Below are 23,250 nucleotides of genomic sequence, written 5' to 3'. Positions count from 1 at the left end.
GGGGAAATAGTGTCCTACGTGTCTCCAGGACGGGGAATCATGCGTGAAACAGCCTTCAGAGACGGCGGTGCAGAGGACACAGCAGGTCCTCACGGAGCAGTGCTCTGATGTTGGAACTGTCAGCCTGCAAACTACCACATGGAGACCTTCATTAATTATGACAGCTTGGCTGTTAGCTTAGCCACTGTCTCATTAGCTCTTATAACTTAACTTGTTTTATTAACCTACCTTCATCCATGTGGCTCAGTTACCTCTGCTTTGCACCCTATGTCCAACCTCTCCAGTGATGTGGGAGAACTGTCTGTATTCTATCAATCATATTTTAATAAAACGCTGATTGGCCAGGCAAGCAGTATAGGCGGGAAAACCAGACAGGAAGTAGAGGTGATGCAATGAGAACAGGAGAATTTTGGGAAGCAGGGAGGTTCCTCTGCCACTCCTGCGCAGACCACCAAAGAGGCAAGATGTAAGCTGCTCCAGCTGAGAAAGGTACTGAGCCATTATGGCTAACATAGATAATGATAATGGATTAATATAAGTTACAAGGACTAATACAAAGCCTGACCTAATAGGCCAATCAGTTTATAATCTTATGGAGTCTTGTGCGTGATTTTCTTTGGGGTTTGCCGGTTGTGGGGTACTGGGCGGGACGGAAACCCCAACAAGCCGGCCCCCTCATGTTACACTCCAGTGTCTCCTTGACCTCCCCACACTACCCATCCTGCTTCCTCAGCATCTGGATGGTGACTCTGCCTTTCTTCTTCCCAGAGTCCTCTCTGTCCCCAGGAAGTCCCACCTAACCTCTTCCTTCCTAGCTATTGGCCATTCAGATCTCGAGTACACCAATCACAGCAATCCATCTTCACACAGCGTACAAATACCCTACAGCACACTCCAAATGTGCTCAGTGTGTGTAGGTTTTTGGTACAGTGTGTTGGTTATATCTTCAGAAAAGCCCTTCTTTCTCTAGCTCCCTTCACCCCAAGCGGTCTTCCATAATGAGTGTCCTGCGATGCTGATGCTCTGTTGTGTCTTTAGTTGTTTTTCTAGGTGAAAGTTTAGCTACCCTGAGCCTTTTTCTTGAGACTCACATATGTCTCATTTTATTCTAAACATTGATTTCAGCTTTTCTCACCACAAGGAACTATTTGAACTTTATACATGAAAAACATAATAAAAGTGGTAATTTTGTGCGTTCTTCATTTTTAGTCTATTGAAGACAATGAGGTGTACTTGCCGAGCGATGAACTTTGGACCTACGACATTGACAGCGGGCTGTGGTGAGTACTGTCATATCACAAAACGCCGAGCCTTCTAACTCAGAGCCTTTATAGACCGCAGGGGGACAAGGGCAGGCTTCTCACAAAACGCCGAGCCTTCTAACTCAGAGCCTTTATAGACCGCAGGGGACAAGGGCAGGCTTCGCACACCCTACATTCACATCGTCCCTCCTCTCTCTACAGTTCCTTCTCCTCCTCTTTCCTTTCCTCCTCCCCATCCCTTTCAAAGCCTTCTCTGTCTCTGAAGAGGGTCTTACTCAGTGTGACTCAGCATGAGGACTTTGACTATCCCCTCCCCAGCAGGATGTAAGTCTTCATTGTGGATCTCTTCACACTTCTTTATTTATTCGTTGTTTTCTTTTATTTGGGGATAGGGTCTCACTTTGTAACCTAGACAGGTCCCCAACTCTCATCTTCCTGTCTCAGCCTCCCCAATGCTGGGATTACAGGTGTGTGTGATGGCACCTGGCTACAATTACATTTTGCTTACAGTTGGCTGTGGGACGAGTACTCAGGGAACTTAAAGGGAGCTTCTGTCTACTAGAAAAGTAAGAGATTCTCTGTGGTCCTTGTTGTAGGAAAATGCACCTGATGGAAGGAGCGCTCCCCACCTCCATGTCGGGAAGCTGTGGGGCTTGCGTCAACGGCAGGCTGTACGTTTTTGGCGGCTATGACGACAAAGGCTACAGCAACCGAGTAATCCTTTCTCCCGCCTCGACGGCCATCTCATGCCACACATCTGCAAATCCTTTAAGGAGAGGATACCTGGAGGGTATCCTCAGTTTGTAGTCGTTAGACGTTAAAGATAGATCAAGGGTGCAACAGCGGTGCAGCAGCCGCACTTTCCCTGTGTTTCCCTCCTTTAATTAGCTGCATTCTTGATTGTTGCCCACAGGCAAGAGCGGGGAGGGGGGGTTAGGGGGTGGGGACTGTTGCAGTATGATCTCCACATCCTTGCTTCTGCAATCCCGCCTTGTTTTCATCAATTCTGTCATTTAAAATTTCTAATGGGTATTTATTGGAAATAAAAGTTGGGTTAGTTTTTGGATGGCAGACCCCTCCTCTCCCCGCAACACAGAGTTCATTTTCAGGTGTCTTGGCTCCTAATGTTACTGTCGTCTTTTCAAAGCTCTATTTTGTCAACTTACGAACAAGAGATGGAACTTATATCTGGGAAAAGGTCACCAAGTTTGATGGACAACCACCCACACCACGTGACAAACTTTCCTGCTGGGTGTTTAAAGACAGGTAAAGCAGCGGCACCTGAACTTTAACATCCTTAGGTTAGGATATAGCCTTTGGCCAAGCTTGAGAAATCGCCATGTTTTCCAGTAATTATAATTTGTCTTGATGTCAGTGGCAACAGCGCCCTAAAACTGGCAAGAACCATGTCATAAAAGTGAACATGGGAGCTGGGCGGTGGCGCACGCCTTTAATCCCAGCACTTAGGAGGCAGAGGTAGGCGGATCTCTGTGAGTTCAAGGCCAGTCTGGTCTATAAGAGCTAGTTCCAGGACAGGTTCCAAAGCTGCAGAGAAACCATGTCAAAAAACTAGAAAACAAACAAACAAAGGAACCCCCCCCCCCAAAAAAAAAAAACCCAAAACCAAAAATCAACCAACCAACCAACCAAACAAACAAAAACAAGGAAGAAACGATGTTTGGATTTTTCACTTTGAATAACTTATGTTTCTAGATCATTAGCACACTGACCTGTTAAAATCTGAAGCCATATTGAAAAGTGCACAGTGGAAGGCCAGCTTCCTCTGTCTACCCTGTCCACCATAATGGCCCCTTTACCCCCACCACAGAGAGCCCCTAAGTCTGTGTTTCTTTTCTTCTTGGGTGTGGCTTCCAAACCCTATTCAAGCACAGTCCCTGGTGGTCTGACTTTTTCAAATTCCTCAAATGAATCCTTTGCTCAGATCCAGGTGCTTCAGTGGTTGAAAGTTTCAATTATCTCCAGGGGATTTGCTCACCTGTCCTTGTGAACTTCTGCTTTTTTTCACCTTCAGTTTCCTCTTCAGTGAACCCAGGGCTTCACACAAGCTAGGCAAGCGCTGGGCCAGCTTTTGAAGGCCATACTGAGCTTCCCTAAAGACTACAAGAGTCAGGACACGTGTTCAAAACCCCTGAGGCTGACTTTCCTCTGACTCTGATTTGCCATCCCAGCCCAAGCATGACTGCTGGCAGCTCGGTGGTTTTTCTTTACGCGGCCCCGCGTACCTAGTGTCCTCTTTCCCTGCCCTTGCAGGAGGCGTGAGGATGCCCGTGGATCTCTTCTCTCCCACTGTAGGTTCCTCACCTGCTGAGGTTATTGCCTTCATGTCTCATCGTTCCCTGAGTTCTTTGTTTTTTTTTTAAACCCTAATTGTGTAGTTTATTTGGCTTATTTAGGTGGGTAAGGTAAGAGAAGAAATCGATTTCAAATTTGTTTTTTAAGAAATGATTTATGGAGCTGAGGGTGGTGGTGCACTTTAATCCCAGCAGTGGGGAGGTAGAGGCAGGCAGATCTCTGTGAATTCAAACTCAGGCTGGTCTACAAAGCGAGTTCCAGGATAGCTAAGAGAAACCCTGTCTCAAACACCAAAGTAAGTAAGTAAATAAATAAATAAAAATGATTTATTACTTGTTTTGATACCATGTGCATTGGTGTTTTGCCTGCATGTATGAGAGTATTGAATTCCCTGAAGTTGTGAGCTGCCATGTGGGTGTTGAACCCTGATCCTCTGGAAGAGTAGCCAGTGCTCTGAACCATCTCTTCAGCCCCTCAAATTCCTTTTGTTTATGTGACTTTTGCTGCAGGGTCTCATTCTGGAGTTGGCCTAGAATTCATTAAGTAGCCCAGGCTGACTTGGGAACACATGATAATCCTCCTGTCTCAGCTTTCTGAGTGCTAGAACTGCAGACCTGAGCAATGGTGCTATTTCAATTATCTGAGCAAACTAGAAACAAGACTCCTAAAGTTTGTCCTCTGCATTTGTTTTTCAGATTAATATATTTTGGTGGTTATGGGTACAGGAGGCACAATGAACTTCAAGACTGTTTTGATGTACATGATGCATCTTGGGTAAGGAAGTAATCACTCCTTAATTTTTTCTTTAATTCAGCATCACTGTAAGCCTTAGGAATAATGAATTCCCCCCCACACACACTCTTCTCTCTCTCTCTCTCTCTCTCTCTCTCTCTCTCTCTCTCTCTCCTTCCCTCTCTCCCTCCCTTCCTCCCACCCCCTTTGGTTTTTCAAAATAAGGTTTCTCTGTGTAGCTTTGGAGTCTGTCCTAGAACTCACTCTGTGGACCAGGCTGGGCTCGAACTGACAGAGATCCACCTGCCTCTGCCTCCCAAGTACTGGGATTAACCATGCCCAGCTATGAAAAACATTTTTAGAAAGTGGAACCAAATTGCTTGGTAAACTAGAAGGGAATCAATTAGAGTTTAACTTTAAATGTACTTACTTACTTACTGTTTTTTTTTGAGACAGGATTTCTCTGTATAGCCCTGGCTGTTCTAGAACTCACTCTGTAGACCAGGTTGACCTTAAACTCAGAGATCCCCCGCCTCTGCCTCCTGAGTATGGAATTAAAGGCGTGCACCATCATGCCTGGTGAATTTAACATTTTTTTTAACCTTTATTTTTATATTATCTTTCCATCCTACTCCCCTCCCCCACCCCAATTAGTACTTTTTTGAATGCAGCAAACAACAGCCAACTAAAGTTTATTATAGCAAAGATAAGTTTTGAAATAGGTCTCAGAATATAAATGTTCATTCTGTCTCATACAATTGAGGAAGTGAAAACCCGCTGAGTGAGGGAGTCGCAGTCCTGGAGGCGGGCAGCAGCGTGGCGTGGGCTTGAGGGCAGCTGTGGGGTGTGGCGTGGGCCACTGTGGCGACGCTGCCTGTCACTTCACCTGTACATATTAGCGGAATGTGCTGGTGTTTCAGCCATGGAGCTCCTAACTGTTGGTTTCTATTTCAGGAAGAGCAGATATTCTGGGGGTGGCACAATGATGTCCATGTGTTTGACACAAAGACAAGGGCTTGGTCTCAGCCTGAAATTAAAGTAAGCACTCAGTTACCTGGAGGCCCCTGGAGCCGAAGCCCTTCCTCTGAGCCCAGCCCACTCTCGTTCTCACCAGCTTTTCCTTTCTTGATAAACTCCTTTTGTGTGTGTGTTTCTGCGTGGGGGTGTTATTTTTATATTCATTGATATTTTAAAAATGCCTTCTTCCTAAGTTACTTGATTTTAGTAATTGGGTTTGTAATTGCATGAAAAATAATTCTCCCTCTCTCCCTCCTTTTTCTGTCTTTGGAGTTTTGCGAGGGACTCACTTTGTGGACTACACTGACCTAGAACTTACAATCCTCCCTGACCTTTACATCCTTGGTGCTAGGATTAAAGGTGTGGCCACTGCACCCAGCCAAAGAAGTGAAGTGCCCTTAAACACTACTAACAATTACTTTTTTTGTTTGTTTGGGGTTTATTTATTTATTTTTTTTTTATTTTTGAGACAGGTTTTTTCTGTGAAGCTCTGTTTGTCCTGGAACTTGCTCTATAGACCAGGCTGGCCCTGAACTCACAGAGATCCAACTGCCTCTGCCTCCCAGGTGTACCTACCCCACCACCGCCCAGCCAGCTTTTCATATTTTAAGAAAGAGTCTCACATGTTTCAGCCGACCTCAAGCTTGCTGTGTGGTTGAGACTGGCCTGGAGCTGCTGCCTCTGCCTCCCAGTGCAGCTATTGCGGGCGTGGCTCACTACAGCCACTCTTCACCCCAAGTGTCTGCGTGATTTAGCAGCTCTTTTACAAAGCCCTTTAAAAACAGAGTCTAAGAGTTTTTTCTTTCTTTTTTTTCCCAATGCTAGATCAAGTCAACAGCCTCATATGTACTAGGCTGGTACTCCACCATGAAACTATACCCTTAGCTCAACACCTGTGTTTTTACAAACCCATGAGCTATATGCAATTCTAGCAAGAGAAAATATATTATCACTATTATATTTGCTGAACACCAAACATAAATTCTGATTCGTTTAAACAGTATATAGAAATCAAACAGATCAACACCTTTTAAAGATTTATTTTTATTTTATGTGAATGGGTGTTTTGACTGCATGTATATGTGGGAAACATGTGTATGTTGCCTGAGGAGCCTGGAAGAGGTGTTGGATCCCCTGGAACTGGAGTTACAGAGGGTTGTGAGCTGCCATGTAGTGCTGGGAACTGAAGCAGGTCCTCTGCACGAGCAGCCGGTGCTCCCGGCCAGTGAGCATCCCTTCAGCCCTGGGAACCAACTTTTTAAAATGATTTTTTTTTCTTAATTTAACAGTTACAGAGGTAAATACTAATTCTTTATACCAGCTGAATCTCAGTACGGTTATTCCAGTGAGTCTGAAACATCAGATGAGCTTCATTCAAGATAAAGGATAGAGAAGTATTTTTTTTATATTCTCAGAATTTTAGGAAGAGAAAAACAACAACAACAACAAAACAAACCCAACTTCTAAAATCCAATTTTGCCTAGGAAATGAGAAGGGCTGAAACTTGACTTAAACCATCAGTGAACTTGTTTTGTGAATTTGAGGACTTTGGGGGCCATGAGGAAATTCTTAGTCTCTGTGATGTAATATTAGATCTTTGGTGTGGAGTAAGGGAAGAAAAGAGGAGAGATTTTTTTTTAATCTGATTTTTAAAATCTTTATATTTCAAGCTAAATTTATATGAACTTTCATTTTGTTGGGGTGGTGGGCATTTAAGGGCAGAGGGCTGCATTTTCTTCTTGAAGAAGCTATTTGTAGTTCTAATTGAGCACAGGATGTGGCTGGTACAGTTGCCTCAAGTCTGCCTCTGTTCTGATCTCTGCTTGCAGGGTGGAGTTCCGCCACAGCCACGAGCCGCGCATTCATGTGCAGTTCTGGGAAATAAAGGGTATATCTTTGGTGGACGCGTTTTGGTCAGTGTTTTCAATGGAAATGATATTTTCATGGGTGATGTTTATAAAAAACTTGTCCTGTGGAGCATCTGAACATTCAAATAACCTAGAGATTAAGCTGCAGCTAGTACTAATTTGTATATGTCTCCTGTTTCCCAGAGAGGCCCTCCACACATAGTCATTGTATATGTCTCCTGTTTCCCAGAGAGGCCCTCCACACATAGTCATTGTATATGTCTCCTGTTTCCCAGAGAGGCCCTCCACACATAGTCATAGATGATTTTTAATCGTATTTTAGTGAGGAGAACCCTCCACTTGCGTGCAGGGTCAGGAATGCTTAGTTTCTTATCATCTAAGCTGTTACTTTAAACCATCTCTTCAATTTGCTTCTCTGGCACATTATTCTGGGAGCTCCATGTTAATTTTCTTAATCCTTAGAATTGATTTCCAATATTTAAACTTCTAGTGCTAAGTAGACTAGGGCAATTTGTGCTTAACCTGAACTTGTTTGCAAACTAACATTTTGTTCCATAAAAGAGTTAAAACGCTGTCCAATCATTGTGCTTTCTATTTCAGCAAACTAGGATGAATGACCTACACTGTCTAAACCTGGACACCTGGACTTGGTCTGGCAGGTGAGTCTGCAGACCGCAGTCCACTCTGGAGGGATGGGTGTGGGCAGAAGCCAAACTTGGGTTTCTGAAATTGAGCTGATCTTTTTTGAGATTATGTATCTAAACAAAAAACATGAAATTTAAATTTCGTCCCTTGCTCCCGCCCTCCCTTTTGAGACAGAATCTCACCAAGTAGCCCAGGCTGGCCTTGAATTCTGGTTGTCCTGCCTCAGCCTCCCAAGTGAAAGGATTCCAGGTACCACAGTCAGCTAAATGAGGTTTATGCAAATTATACAAAGCATAAACATAGTAAGAGTTGAAAAGAATCATGTGAAAATATTGGTTTTATAGTAAGTATTCTTTGGGGACTGGTCTCTAGTGGAGATAGAATGGCTGGTGGAATCATGTTACACACTGTCACCTAGATAATGAAATGGATGAAAGTCAGATTACATATTAACTTGGATATTCCTGTAATGCAATGTAATCAGGGCTATATATTCTTATAAAGTATAAATACTATTAAAGATAAAACCATAGGCCAGTTGATGGTGGTATGAACCTTTAATCCCAGCACTTGGAAGACAGAAGCAGGCAGATTTCTGAGTTTGAGGCCAGCCTGGTTTATAGAGTGAGTTCTAGTACAGCCAGGGCTATACAGAGAAACCCTGTCTAGAAAAAAAAAAAACAAAACAAAATAAATAAATAAATAAAACCATGAGAACTAGGGAAACAGCTCAGCCAGGAAGTGCTTGCCTAGCAGACATAAGGACCCAGCTCAGGTCCCCAGAACCCATATAGAAAGCCAGGTATGGTGTGTGAGCTTCCAGTCACAGCCCTGGGGAGGCAGAGAGAGGTGGATTCTTAGGGTTAACTGGCCAATCAGTCTACCTGAGCCAGCAAGTTCCAGGCAGGTGAAAAACCCTGTCACATATAAACAAACAAAACTAATGCGGACAGCTCCTGAGTCACAGCCCTGTTGCTGGCCTTTGGCCTCCACACATACACAAATAAAACCATGACTAGCCAGACATGGTGCTACACCATGTAATCTCACTTGTATACTTAGGAGGCTGAGGCAGGAAGACAGCGAGTTTGGGGTTAGCCTTGGCTACATGGCAAATTTGAGACCTGACTGGGGCATATAGCAAGACCTTGTCTTTAAAATAACACAAACTCCAGCAAATAAAAAAATAAAACCATAAAAGTGTGAGAAGAGCCGGGTGGTGGCACACATCTTTAATCCCAGCACTCAGGAGGCAGAGGCAGGCAGATCTCTGTGAGTTTGAGGCCAGCCTGGTCTACAGAGCTAGTGCCAGAACAGGCTGCAAAGCCACAGAGAAACCCTGTCTTCAAACAAACTAAAAGTGTGAGAAGAAAATATCAAGTTATTCTTAAAACTTTGGCATTAAAGATTATGTAACCCTGAACTTGGTAAGTGAAAAAGACTGGTTCATAAAACCAGCTAAAGATGAAAGATTTCTCTACGAAAAAAGTACACAAAACACTGAAAGGCATATTGGAAAATGGAAACCAGAAGTAAACTGAAAGCAATATTTATTTATAGCTTTTTTTTCTTTTAGAGAGAAAGTTGAAGTCAAAAGTTCCCAAGAACTCTTAGAGGGGAAAACCCGACAATCTGGTAGGAAAGTGGAAAGGGCACAGAGGAGCAGCTCCCAGAAGGAACGGGTGCCCAGAGGCCACCGGGGCCACCGGGGCCACCCGTGCTGAGCTGTGGCAGCACACTTGGTAGAAGGATGGCCGGCACAGTTTCTTCCTGAAAGGTAGCCTACAGTGTGCTTCGGCTCGACACTGGAGCGGGCGGTGGTGGTGCAGGCCTTTTCTCCCAACACTCGGGAGGCAGAGACAGGTAGAGCTCTGGTGTTTGAGGCCAGCCTGGTCTACAGAGTGAGTTCCAGGACAACCTGGTCTACAGAGTGAGACTGTCACAAAGAAACAAAAAGAAAAGAAAGTTTAACTTTAATTTTGGCTCAGGATTTCTCTGAAGACAATGCAAGTATATTTATGGATATCAATGTGTGTGTATGAATCTAAAAAAAATGCTTATTGCAACTTTTAACAAGTTCAGCGGTTAGGAGCATTGGCTGCTCTTCCAGAGGACCCGCATTTGGTTCTCAGCATCCACATGGTGGATTACAACTGCCTGTAACTCCAGATCCAGGATACCCTCACACAGACACACAATACCAATGCACATAAAATAAAAAAATAAACAAAAGATAAAATTATTGGGCAGTGGTGGCACACACCTTTAACCCCAGCACTCAGGAGGCAGAGGCAGGTAGCTCTCTGAGTTTGAGCCAGCCTGGTCTACAGAGTGAGTTCCAGGACAGCCAGGGCTATGTAGAGAAACTGTTTACTGTTTCCAAAAACCAAAGCAAAACAAATAGCAACAACAACCAAAACAATGAAACCCAACTAAAAATAAAAACAAGGCCTGGCTAAAGCTTGAGCTCAGTCCTCTGTCTGCTGTAGGATTGTTTACATCGCAGGACCTGTGCCAGGGCTGCCAGGCTCCCAGTGCCAAAAGACTGCTTTGTGGAAGCCTGAGGGTCATCCTGAGGGAAATGAGTGCAGAACAATGTGTGCTCCCAGTCTGTGTTCTTAGGAAGCACATTTAGCAAGCACATAGAAGTCCTCAAAGATTGGGCCAAATTAATATTCGTTCCCGTTGCTGGGGGGCAAAGCTATAGTAGTCTCCTTTTAAAACATATTTTCGTGCTTGTTAAATGATTTATAACCAAAGTATTTATTTTCCTTTGTTTCCTCTTTCCTCCATTCTTTCTTCTCCCTTCCCTCCCTTCCTTATTTCCCTCCCCTCCTCCTTTCCTGTCTCTCTCTTTCCCAGCAAGATCTCTGTCTATAGCTCAAGATGACCTTGAAGTTACTGTGTAGCCCAGGATAGCCTCAAATGCATGATCTTAGGGTGCTGGGATTGCAAGTGTGCACCTCCACTCCCCAGCTCAGTTTTTCTTTAAGATCTGAGATGAGCCCGGGACAGTGGTGGCGCACACCTTTAATCCCAGCGCTTGGGAGGCACAGGCAGGGGGATCTCTGTGAGTTCGGGGCCAGCTTGGTCTACAAGAGCTAGTTCCAGAACACACCCCAAAGCTACAGAGAAACCCTGTCTCAAAAAACAAAAGCAAAAAACCCACAAAAAGAAGATTTGAGATGAGCGTGTGCTCAGTGCATAGCACTAATGGACAAGGCAGGAGTACTGTGAGCCAGAGGCCAGCCTGGCTGCGTGATGAGACTGTGCTGGGGAAACATAAGACCTGAGATAATAAAAAAAACCCCTCATTTTGTTTAATTCACACTTTGATTTTATTTTTTTTTTCCTTGCTACAGAATTTCTGTTAATGGAGAAAGCCCCAAACATCGGTCATGGCACACGCTGACAGCAATCGCTGATGATAAGCTTTTCCTATTTGGTGGTCTAAGTGCAGATAATGTTCCGCTGAGTAAGTCCATACAGCTTGGCATACAGTCATTTCCTCCTTTACCCCAAACCCTGTGGTGTGCAGTACCCAGGTGGCAGACTTCCGGGGAAGGGTGTATCCGTGTCCCAGTCCCTGCCTGAGGAGTGTGGGAGCCTGAGGGGGCCTCTGTCCTGGGGGTGTGGACGGTTAGAAACTGTTTTACATTCCTGTTCTATGTGTGCGAGCGCATGAATGCATATGTGAGATGCGCCTCTGCACAGGTGTGGGAGACAGGACAACACATGAGAGTTGGGTCTCTCCTAATCCCACGTGGGCTTCAGGGGCCAAACTCAGGTCACTGGGCTTTGCAGCTGGTACCTTTACCTTCTGAGCCATCGCTCTCTCTCTCTCTCTCTCCCTCCCCGTTTTTTTTTATTTTTTTGATTAATTACATTTCATACTTATACTGAAGTCATTCTTTTCTCCCAGTATTCCCAACCATATATCTGCAGGGTTGGGGTTATAACTCACTGGTAGAGTTTTTACCTGACATGTACATGGTCAAGGCCCTAAGAGAAAGGACAGAGAGAGAAAACTTAAAGCCCCTTTCCCTCCTGACACTGTCTGTCCAGATGCGGTTGCACTGTGAGCTAGACTGTGGATGGCAGTCTTCCCTGAGGCTGGAAGTGCAAGGTGAAGCCAATGTCTTCTTTTTGTTCTAGAACTACAGAATGCTCAGTGGAATCTGAAACTCCTCCCACTGGTGTTTTGTTTGTTTGTTTTGCATTTATTTATTCATTTGTGTATGTAGTGTGTGTATGTAGTGTGTGTGTGTGTGTGTGTGTGTGCCACACTGACATGTGGAGGTCAGAGAACAGCTTGTGGGCTTCAGGGACAGAGCCCAGGTCCTCAGGTCTGGGTAGCAAACACTGCGATCCACTGAGCTGTCTCTCTGGCTCACAAGTCTGGCGCTCCTGTTACTGCTGATCCTAATAGCTGTGAGTTTTCTAGTGAAGTTCCTTTCTTATCAGTAAATTGCGACATCAGGACACACAACTGACCAAGGGTACGCATGGCTGGGTTTGACATGTTAGATTATTTTCTTAACTATTTTTTTTCCGTTTTATTTATTTGTGTGTATGTGTGTATGTACACATGTGCCATGACATGGGTGTGGAAATCAGAGGACAGCTTTAAGGAGTCAGTTCTTGTCTTCCAAGTGGATTCTGGGAGCCACCCTCAAGTCTTGACAACAGATGCATTTATCTGTTAAGCCATCTTGTGGGCTCTTTTTTTTTGAAATTTATTTATTTTATATGTACTGGTGCTTTGCTTACATGCATGTCTGTGCGAGGACGCAACATCCCCTGGAGCTGGAGTTACAGACAGTTCTGAGCTGCCACGTGGGTGCAGGAATTGAACCCGCATCCTCTGGAAGATCTGCCAGTGCTCTGTAGCATGAATTCTAATTAGTCTTAATAAATAAAACCCAGAGCGACATTAGGGGGTGAAAGGTGAAGGATTGGAGAAGCAGATCAGTCAGCCACTAGAGAGACCTTTTACCTCTACCAAATCGGGGGTCCTGTGCTTAGACTGTCACTTCAGACTGCACCTCAGACTACAGGTGCAGGGGTGATCCTCAGACTGAAGCTGTCTCCCCCAAACCTCAGACGGGAGTGAGCTCCTGTCTTCTGCATTATATTCCTCTCTCTGCCCAGCCATATCACTCCTGTCTCCACCCCTAGTTCTGGGATTAAAGGCATGGGATTTGTCTGTTTCTTTTTGAGACTGGGTCAATCTCATGTAGCCCAGGGTGTCCTTGAACTAACAGAGATCCATCTGCCTCTGTCTCCCCAAATCCTGGGATTAACCAATGCCTGGCCTCTGGTGGTTTAACTCTGTGCTCTGATCTTCAGGCAAGTTTTATTTGTTAAAACATAAACAAATGTCACTACACTGCTCTTAACCACTGAGCCATCTCTCCAGACCTAGACTTGCTATTTTTGATCATTAGCATATGGGAAGTTGAATGATCTAACTCTTCCTTATAGAGTAAGCTGAAGATTTGGTTGCATGGGTACCAGAACATTTAGTTTTTGTGTCCATTCATCTTGGCAACAGATGTGTACTAACATGTTTACAAGGAGAATCACGGAAGACCTAGAATCATGCAAGATCTAATAAGTCAACAGGAAGGACAACACAGACGAACAGAGCACATGTGGCCGAGTTCTTCTCTTTTCTCCCTCTCTTCCTCCTTCCTGTTCCTTCTTCCCCTCTTGTCTTTCCTTTTTCTTCTTTTTGGCTGACATTGAGCCCAGGGCTCACCTGTGCTAAGTAGACTTGAGTCTAAGCCTGAACCTTGATGGTTGTTGCCTAGCGTGTGGGGCACTCTCACTTTGTAGATGTTAAAAATGTTTATGAAAAATATGCAGACTCGGGCTGGAGAGATGGCTCAGTGGTTAAGAACACTGACTGCTCTTCCAGAGGACCCAGGTTCAATTCCCAGCATCCACATGGCAGCTCACAACTGCCTGAAAATCCAGTTCCAGGTGATCTGACACCTTCACACCAATGCATATAAAATAAAGATTAAAAAAAAAAGAAAAGAAAGTAGATGAATGGTGGATCAGGACTCAGCCATCCCCTTCCCCCCCTCCCCTTATCCAGAACGTGTAGCCCAAAACTTCATGTTTAAAAAAAAAATAGGCAGACTCACCCAAGATAATGATGCAAATATAACATGATAAACCTGTAAACAACATTAAAATTGTAACCCAATGCCCTAATCCTCATTTCTGAACTTCCCTAATATTACAGGTGATTGCTGGATTCACAATATCACAACAAACTGTTGGAAACAGCTGAGACATTTACCGTACACCAGGCCCAGGTGAGCCCAAAGGAAACCGGTGAGAGTTTTTAAAGTTTAAAGATTTAGGACAGAATGCAGTGTCTCTAAGGAAACCATAAACAGAATGGTTACTTCTCAAATAAGCTTCATGTTAACTGAATAAATTAATTATCATTCTGGCTATGTTCATTGGAAATGATTTATATACTTTTTATCCATAGTTGCAAAGTTGAAAATGTTACTTTTAGCTAAATATATAATCTTGCCTAATAAAGTAATTTAAAACCTGATCGATTTTTAATATTACTATTTTTAATAAATAGATTGGAATAGGGTTAGCTTTAATCATAGTTGTTTTTAGGAGATATTTGAAGTAATTTATTAGACATATTTGCTTTCAAGTTACTGTAGAGACAGATTTTTTTCTTATTAACCATTTGAGCAGGGAGTGATGGTCCACCGCTCTGTTCCCAGAACTTTGGAAGTGTGGGTGGGAGGACCAGGAGCTTAAGGCCGTCAATGCTATGTAGTGAGTTTGATGGCAGCCTGGGCTATGTGAGAATTTTATTTACTGAAAATAAACAGCAGTCTGGTATATTCATTAATGTGAATAGTTTGAGAAAGAAAATGCTACTTATTTGTTGTATATTGTAGGATAAATATTATAGAAACAATATGTTATTATTAAAGGAAATCAAATAGCACCATAACAGTTTCTCAGAGTTAGTTGACTAGTGTAATGAAAATGTCCTCATAGGACATTCAGATACAGCAGGCCATAGGATCCTCTGCAGACACCATGCTGTCTACACCATAGTCCAGTAATAATCTTACTCCAGATTGTGTAGAGTCAGCTTATGATAGATCTTTCTGTTATTTAACAAGTGACAATTGAGAAAAAGATCTAAATATTCATATGTATGTTGATATGTAAATCTATACTAATATTATTTAGAGACCATCATGACTGCAGATGCTACTCTTATATTTTTATGTACAAAAATTCATTAGGCTATGTTAACACATCTAGCTCTTTTGAAACTTGTTTAAAGAGTTTTTTATTGAGACAACATTCAAGCTCAGCCACTCCTTAGGTGCTGGCTTTACCAGTCACGTATAGCACGCATGTCTCCTCTGTGATTTGAGGCAACTTCTGGTCTCTTAAGTTTTGTTTTATGAATGCATTAATTATGATGAAAATGATAATAAGTATGTTTAATTTAAAAATGTGTGACTTATATTCCAAGCCTTAATGAATAGTTAGAGCCAGACAACTGTTTCCAGTAGCGCGGCGTAGCCTGCTTTCCTCCGGCTGACGTGTCCTGTCCGCACTCTGCTTTGTTAGAATGTTTAGGTGTGAGTGTAGAGCAGCCGGGAGAGGACAGAGACTCAGTCTGTAGGAAACGTCAGGTTGCAAACTAGAGGCCACCAGACCAAGGCAGGGAAGGCTTCCCGGTGTTCTTCGGTGATGAAGTCCAGGCCCGAGTTTCCCTCAGGCAGATAAGACAGGCAGATCTGCCTTCAGGTATGAGGTGAGGAGGAGAACGTGTGTGTGTGTGTGTGTGTGTGTGTGTGTGTGTGTGTGTGTGTGTGTGACTGAATGCAAGTGACAGGCGCGGCCACATCTCCGCGCATTTTGTGCCTTTCCGTGCTATGACGTGAAGTGACAGCTGCCCGGTTCTCTTAAGGCACTAAGTCTTCCCCAGCCTCAGCATTGTTGACGTTTTGAAGCAAGCAACTGGCTGTTGCTAGCGACGCCCCGTGTCTTGTGAGACTCAAGCGTCCTGCTCCAGGCTCACTGCTGCCACGAGGCTGTCTCCTCTGCAGGCCCCGCGGTGTGGAGACCTGTGCCTGGTTGGCGCTACAACTCTCTGTGGAGCACTGTTGTCGCTACAGGGGGCTGTCTAGAATGACTCTGTCTGGAAAGATGTCATAGAAAGTGCTGGCATCTAGAGCCCTAAGTCCTGTCAGACCCCATCAGCACTGCCAGCATTACCCATGGCTTCAACCGGACATTAACCCAGGTCCCCCCATAAATGAGGACGTTCAGTGTTTTCAATGTCTTGTGCCTAACTTCTCTAATCCCATACCCGATCCCTTGATGTTGTCTGGTTCCTGCTGAAAATTTATTCCACTCTATGTCCCAGAAAGTGATGTTGAGAACTGGACAGCATATCTACCAAACAGCATTCACATGCCTCATCCTGGTCACGGGTGCATGTGTCATGCGTGTGTGTGGAAGTGAAGAACGTGTGCAGAGCCCCACTGTTTGCACTTGTGGGGTTTAAGGAAGAGGGGTTAATGTATAAATATAAATTGTTCAATAGTAGATAAGTGTAATATAAAGTCATTTTGGGTGACTGTTGCTTCAGCAATTCGTTCTCTTAAGAGAACCCTAAATACGGATGCCGGGAGTTTGAGAGCAGCCTGGATGCATAGTGAGCTCCAGGCCGGACTGGTCTGAGACAAAGTGTGAAATCCTGTCTCAGCTGAAGCAAGGTGTGGTGATGTACCCCTACACTCCTGTGCGTGGGAGGTTAGCACAGGCTTAGCAAGTTCCGGGCCAGCCTGGTCTACACAGAAAGGCCATATTTTTTTTTTAAAGAAAAATATAGTGTTCTCTTAAAATCAAAGCAATGACCTTGTAACATTCTGTTTATCTTGTGCAATTGAGAATTTACCTGCATTTTTTTTCTTTTTCTGAGAGCTAGAGCCTGTGGGAATATTGAACTTTATAAAGCAATAAAGTTGTTTTTGGTGAATAATGTGAAATTTGAGATAGGTATGAACCTATTTCTCAACCATTTCTTGAAGAACACTAGTCTGAGTAAATTAATCTTTTTATGTTTGCCTTTGCTAATCAAAGTTTTGGAGTACCTACTGGGTGCAGAATACCATCCTGGGCCTTTTTTGGAGGGAAAGTTAAAATATTCCATTTGCGGTGGTTTCCTGGTGTGTGGTTACCGTCAATCCTGAGACCTGGAGCACCTAACGCGTAGCTTTGCTGATTTCCAAGGTGCAAAACTCCCACCATGACCAATACCAAATTACCAGCATGATGTCACTGAACCTGGAACTGGATGAAAACTTGCAAAATCGACTTCAAACAGCCAGTGACCCAGGTCCAGCACACCACTGTGGCCATTTCTGACCTCACAGTCTGCGGCTGTTAGGGAGTTAGAAGATGCATGTTCAGTAGCATGTAGAGCAGCTGGTCTCCAAATGTAAGCTAGAAATATAAAGGGCGCGAGTCAGAGTCAAGGGCATAAGCAGAACCAGTTCTCACGGGTGATTTGGAGCAGTTGTTGGGGGTTGAGCCTGTGAAGGAGAGAGCACCTTAATCTAAGCATTGAAAAGGGGCAACAAAAGCCTGGTGTTTACACTTTAGGGTAGGTGGAGTTGGAAGAAATAGAGGACACATCTGGGGAAAGGCAAAAGTTAAGCTTTGTGTTTGGGACGGGGGAATAGTAGTTGATCATAAATAATAGGCTAGGGGGCTGGAGAGATGGCTCAGCGGTTAAGAGCATTGCCTGCTCTTCCAAAGGTCCTGAGTTCAATTCCCAGCAACCACATGGTGGCTCACAACCATCTGTAATGAGGTCTGGTGCCCTCTTCTGGCCTTCAGACATACACGCAGACAGAATATTGTATACATAATAAATAAAATAAATAAATAAATAAATAATAGGCTAGGAAACCCATTTTGTAGCAGAGACCTCCAGTCAGGAAGTTCCTAAGACAATGCTGGTTATAACAATTGCCTTAAGACTGGGGATGTAGCTCTGTGATTGCTGAAACACACACACACACACACACACACACACACACACACACTTGCAGTATATTCCAAACTATTAGAGGAGAAGACCCTGAAGATTCCCGACATAGATGTTTGAGGGACAAAGAGCTGGTTACCCAGATTTCACCCTTGCACCCTTGACTCAGATCACAGCACGGTACCCTGCTTGTATGTGCAGGTATTAGGTACCAGCAAAAATTATTTTAAAAGTCTGTAGTTGGAGGAGATGACAGAGGGAGAATGCGGAACTCATTATGGTATTCTGGACCCAGAGTGACGGCTTTGAAGTAGACGTGGGAAGGGGGTTCCGGGGGTTCTGTGTGCATTTGTCAACTGATGGGGCACAGAGCACGAAGGAAGGACAAAGGTGACAGGAATTGACATGGAAGCCACTAAAGGTGCTAGAAAAGGTGCTTGTTGCACTTGAGGAATTGAGCCTTTAAATTCATTTCAGGGATAATATGTATAAGATAAGGGGCCTAGCAAATCTGGGAGCTGAGACAGAGTTACCAGGAGTCATCTCTCTGACTGAAATCTGATGAACTGAGAGAACGTGTGAGTGCTGGCATCAGCTGTGTGGTGTGCGCCCTCTTCCCTGACAGCATCTCACTCTATCCACTCTTCACAGGTTGTGGCACACGGCCTGTTTGGGGAAAGAAAATGAAATAATGGTCTTTGGCGGGAGCAAAGATAACTTGCTTTTCTTGGATACAGTAAGCAAATCTTATGTTTAAACATTCTCTGAGGAATGATATTCCAACAGCTACTCAGCAGTGTTGTAGCTATGGTAACCGCAGGACCACGAGTGTTGCCTGGAGGACCACCCTCCCAAGTCACAGACTTCGTGATGTATGTCAGGGTACTTCAGGTTTATGCGCTAAGATCAGTCTACTAATTTCACTAGTTAAGTTACTAAAAAGGGCTTTCTCCCTCCAGTGCTGGGCTTGGACCTAGGGCCTTGTGCTCACACACACTGGGCTAGCACTCAACCCCCACACCACAGTCCTGGCTCCCTTTTCTGTTTCTCCCTGAGCTTTGCCACAAATGAGCACTTGTAGTTTAAATGTATTGAAATGTCTTTATATAAAAAAATACATAATCACAGTAATGATCATCCAGAGAATTTAAAAAAAAATTTTGTTCCTTTTTTGAGACAGGGTCTCACTATGTAGACCTGGTTGTGCTATAACTCACTATATAGACCAGGCTGGCCTCAAACTCACAGAGATCCAGCCACCTTTTCCTCCTTAGTGCTGGGATTAAAAGATGTGCGCCACCATGCTTGTCACCCATAGAATTTATTAATGGAAGAAACAAGACGGGGCAATCCTTCTAAATCTCATGGGTTAGCATCTCCCAGGAAGAAACTGTTGAGTTTCTTGGTATTTTCTGGGGTTTTACCACTGCTGCCCATCTGTTTTACATTTGAGTTTTAAGCGTTTCAGCTTTGGCATGCTATAAAGTCAAAGGACTACACAGGTCCCATTTGGGGAGCCTTGGGAAGTGCAGAGCAGCTGGCCACTCCCCCTGCTGCACGGGATGGACAGGCACTGAGTGCTCCAGCTTGCATAGGATGCCACAGAATTTCAGGACTGAGTATGAGGGCTGGCCACAGCGAGCCAGAGTCACCAACAAGGCACTAGCTCCCTTACTTGTCCTGAGGCACAGATGGCTTCTGCAGAGTGACAAACCTTGAAAAACGGTGGCTTCTCTGCAGAGACTTGGGTTGGCCTCGTAGTGTGTGGCCACCAGCTCAGACGTGTGCAGTGAACTCTATACTGTTTCCAGCCTAGGACACAGTGCTCTTAACTAAAGCTCTAGTGCCACTTAAATAGTTAGCTGGCTTAGTTAAATGGAAAAGGCCCTGGCTTCCAATCCCATCACTGCCCCTCCCCCAGTGGAACATTTGTGGTTTGTCTTATTTTTCTTGGCACTGGAATGCCTTGTTCAGAAGATAGGTATGGTGGTACATTCCTATACCCAGAACTTGCTCAGGAAGCTCAGGATGAAGAATTGAGGGTTCAAGGCCAGCCTGTGCTATACAAAGAGACCCTGTCTAAAAATATTTTCAAAATGAACAACGAACAAACCAACAAAAATAAAAAACCCTCTTCTTAGAATGTAAAACTTACCTGGCAATGGTGGTGCAAGTCTTTAATCCCAGTTCTCAGGAGACAGAGGCAGGTGAATCTCCGTGAATTTGAGGCCATCCTGACCTCCAAACGCAAGTTCCAAGACAGCAAGGACTGTTACAGAGAGAAGCTCTGTCTCGAGAAACTTAAAAATCTTTGCCAGTTGGTTGTGGCATATGCCTTTAATTCCAGTACTTGGGAGGCAGATCTCTAAGTTTAATACCACCCTGCTCTTTAGGGTAAGTTCCGGGACAGCCAGGGCTACACAAAGATGCCCTATCTCAAAAATCAAATATTAAAATAGATAATAATAACATTTTCAATACAAAGAAAGATTTCATGGGGATGCCAGGTGTGGTTTGGTTGCCAAGTCACAGTACTCAGGAGGCTGAGGCAGGAGAATTACCACAAATTCAAGAGTAGCCTAAGTTCCAGCCTAGCCTGAGTTGTACAGAAAATCCTTATTTGAAAATAAAACAAACATGGAGGAGGTGGCGCTCACTGGGGACCTGCTTGCCTCTCAGAGGAAGGCGTCAGTGCCCAGGAGAACCTCCTGGAAGATGGAGATGGGGCACAGGGCCTTTCAGGGTAAGAGTCATTTGGCAGAAATCTGTTTAATGAGACAAATATTAATTAGTTCTATTACTGTTTCTCAGAGAGCTGTCTCCTATTTTTAAATTTGTAATTATATTGGGTATTGACTTGGTAAAAATTTGGTTACTGAAATTTGTATTTTTCCAAATAGGAAAAATATGTATGCAGATGTATGTATGTGGTTATATACACGTGTATGCTCATGTACATGTGTGTTACTAGCTAAAGAGAAATTTATTGACTATTTTATACTTATACAATAGAAATCATGTATAGTTAAAGCTGTTATTTTCTTTAAATCCTTAGTAAGACTTTTTTTTTTTGACTAGGGTCACTGTAACGATTTATTGATCTTTCAAACACAGCCCTATTCACTGCTCAGGTAAGTAAATATAGTATTTTTCATATATATAATGTCATGTGTAAAAGTGTGTGTTTACCCAGCATTCACAAGGCCCTGGGCACAATCTGCAGCACTGTATAAACAGGACATGGCATCTGGTGTCTGTAATCCCAGTACTCGGGAGGAGGAAACGGGCTGAAGAGTTCAGTCTCTTCAGCTATGTAATGAGTTTGGTTTTAGGGGATTATTGTTGTATTGGGTCTTTTTTTTCTGTTTTTTTTTTTTTTTTAGAGAAACCCTAAAGCTGGGTGGGTGGGGAAAGGGAGAGGATCTAGAAGGATTTGGGGTAAGGAAGAATATGATCAAAATATATTTAACTTAAAAATGTTTTAAATAATAAAAAAGCTGGGCAGTGGTGGCAAATGCCTTTAATCCCACCACTCAGGAGGCAGAGGCAGGTGGATCTCTGTGAGTTCGAGGCCGGTCTGGTCTACAAGACCTAGTTCCAGGACAGACACCAAAGCTACAGAGAAACCTTGTCTCAAAACACCAAACAAATAAACAAATAATAAAAAATTTAAGTTTTTTAAAAGGAGGGAAATTCTGACGTGAGCTATAACGTGGATTGACCTTTAAGATATGCCTAGTGAAAACTGTGAGTCACAAAAGAACCAATGCTGTGTGGCTTCATGTGTCTGAAGTAGCCCGAGTGAGAACACGCATGTGGACAAAGGGTGGATTAGAGGTAGCCAGAGTGGGCACACACGTGTGTGGACAAAGGGTGGATTAGAGGTAGCCAGAGTGAGAACACGCGTGTGGACAAAGGGTGGGTTAGAGGTAGCCAGAGTGGGCACACACATGTGGACAAAGGGTGGATTAGAGGTATCCAGAGGCTTGGCTGGGGAACGGGAAGTCGGTCTAACATGGGTTCAGGGTTCATCTAAGGAGAATGGAAAGATTGTGGGGATGGCGGGTGTGGTGCCTGCAAGTCCTTAACAGTGTGGAACTGTTGGCATGGAGAAGTCTGTGCTCGGTTTACTTTAGCTTAGCTTTAACAATAATAAAATGTCTGTTAAACAATGAAAAGGAAAAATGCGTCCTATGAATATGTGATAATCTCTTGTTGTTCCTTTGGGGAGGAGTCATACTATCTTACAGGTAGTTTATTACTTGAATTCAAGAAAATATTTACATCTGCCTAAGAATAAAAGCCAGATGTGGTGGCACAGGCCTTTAGTTGCACACTCAGGAGGCAGAGGCAGGTAGATCTTGTGAGTTCAGGCCAGTCTGGTCTAGATAGCAAGTACAAGGCCACATAAAGCTACATAGTGAGGCTGTGTCTCAAAATAAACAAATCTTTATCTCATCACTCGGGAGGGAGAGGCTATAGTTCAACTTTCTGGAAATCAGAATATGTCTGCTAATGTCATATATAATATATGGTATAAATATATTTACAGATACACTTAAAAGAATTTAATCTGGGATTGGTGGCACACACCTTTAAATCCAGCACTTGGAGGCAGAGGCAGGCAAATCTCTAAATTCAATGCTAACCTGTCTACAGAGTGAGTTCTAGGACAACCAGAGAAAGCATGTCCCAAAAAACCAAGTGATGATGATGATGATGATGATGATGATGATGAAAGAATTTTGTTTAACTCCAAAGCTGTTTAGCTGCTTGGACACATGATCCTCTGTCTCCACGATGCTGGGATTGCAGATGTGCCCTCACACCCAGATGACACAATCACGAGGAAGTAGATTCAGCAAAAGAGAAAAACAAGCAGACATTGGCTGAACAGATACTCTTCTTTTTGACATAGTAGCTGGGGCACAGCTAGTAGGAAGGGTGTCCAAGCAACTAAACAAGCGTATGGTGAGCCAGGTCGGATTTCTCGGTGATTGGGCTTGAATGAGTGGAAGGGAAAATAAGGTGGCCTGGGAGCTGGAGACCAACCCTGGACCACCGTACTAGGCTGATGCTGGATGTATTCTTTTTTTGTGTTTTTTTTTTCCCCTCGTTTTTCGAGACAGGATTTCTCTGTGGTTTTGGAGCCTGTCCTGGAACTAGCTCTTGTAGACCAGGCTGGTCTCAAACTCACAGAGATCCGCCTGCCTCTGCCTCCCGAGTGCTGGGATTAAAGGCATTTGCTCGGCACTGAATGTATTCTTATATGTCAAAGTTTGAACATGAGGACTAAGGAGGTGGCCCAGTCAGTAAAGTGCTGGCCACGCAGACATGAAGACCTGAGTGT

At 43.9% G+C, this 23,250-nt stretch overlaps 1 protein-coding gene across 3 annotated transcripts in view; it reads left to right on the top strand.

Annotated features, from left to right (window-relative positions):
- The window catches only part of Klhdc1 (kelch domain containing 1), a 37,422-nt gene that overhangs the window by 11,408 nt on the left and 2,764 nt on the right, over positions 1-23,250 (top strand). For 2 of the 3 annotated variants that reach the window (XM_048415610.3, XM_048415609.3), the window contains exons 2-12: positions 1,210-1,280; positions 1,859-1,976; positions 2,410-2,528; positions 4,271-4,349; positions 5,262-5,345; positions 7,154-7,237; positions 7,793-7,851; positions 11,200-11,312; positions 14,091-14,163; positions 18,552-18,636; positions 20,979-21,031. In XM_048415610.3, the coding sequence (XP_048271567.1) occupies positions 1,210-1,280; positions 1,859-1,976; positions 2,410-2,528; positions 4,271-4,349; positions 5,262-5,345; positions 7,154-7,237; positions 7,793-7,851; positions 11,200-11,312; positions 14,091-14,163; positions 18,552-18,636; positions 20,979-21,031 (938 nt within the window). The remainder of the gene's footprint in view (positions 1-1,209; positions 1,281-1,858; positions 1,977-2,409; positions 2,529-4,270; positions 4,350-5,261; positions 5,346-7,153; positions 7,238-7,792; positions 7,852-11,199; positions 11,313-14,090; positions 14,164-18,551; positions 18,637-20,978; positions 21,032-23,250) is intronic. The other variant, XM_085697584.2, reaches the window with a different exon arrangement.

Source organism: Myodes glareolus, chromosome 11 (assembly GCF_982192425.1).
Source record: "Myodes glareolus chromosome 11, mMyoGla1.1, whole genome shotgun sequence".
NCBI classification, from domain to species: domain Eukaryota; kingdom Metazoa; phylum Chordata; class Mammalia; order Rodentia; family Cricetidae; genus Myodes; species Myodes glareolus.
This window is presented reverse-complemented; position numbering and strand designations above follow the sequence as displayed.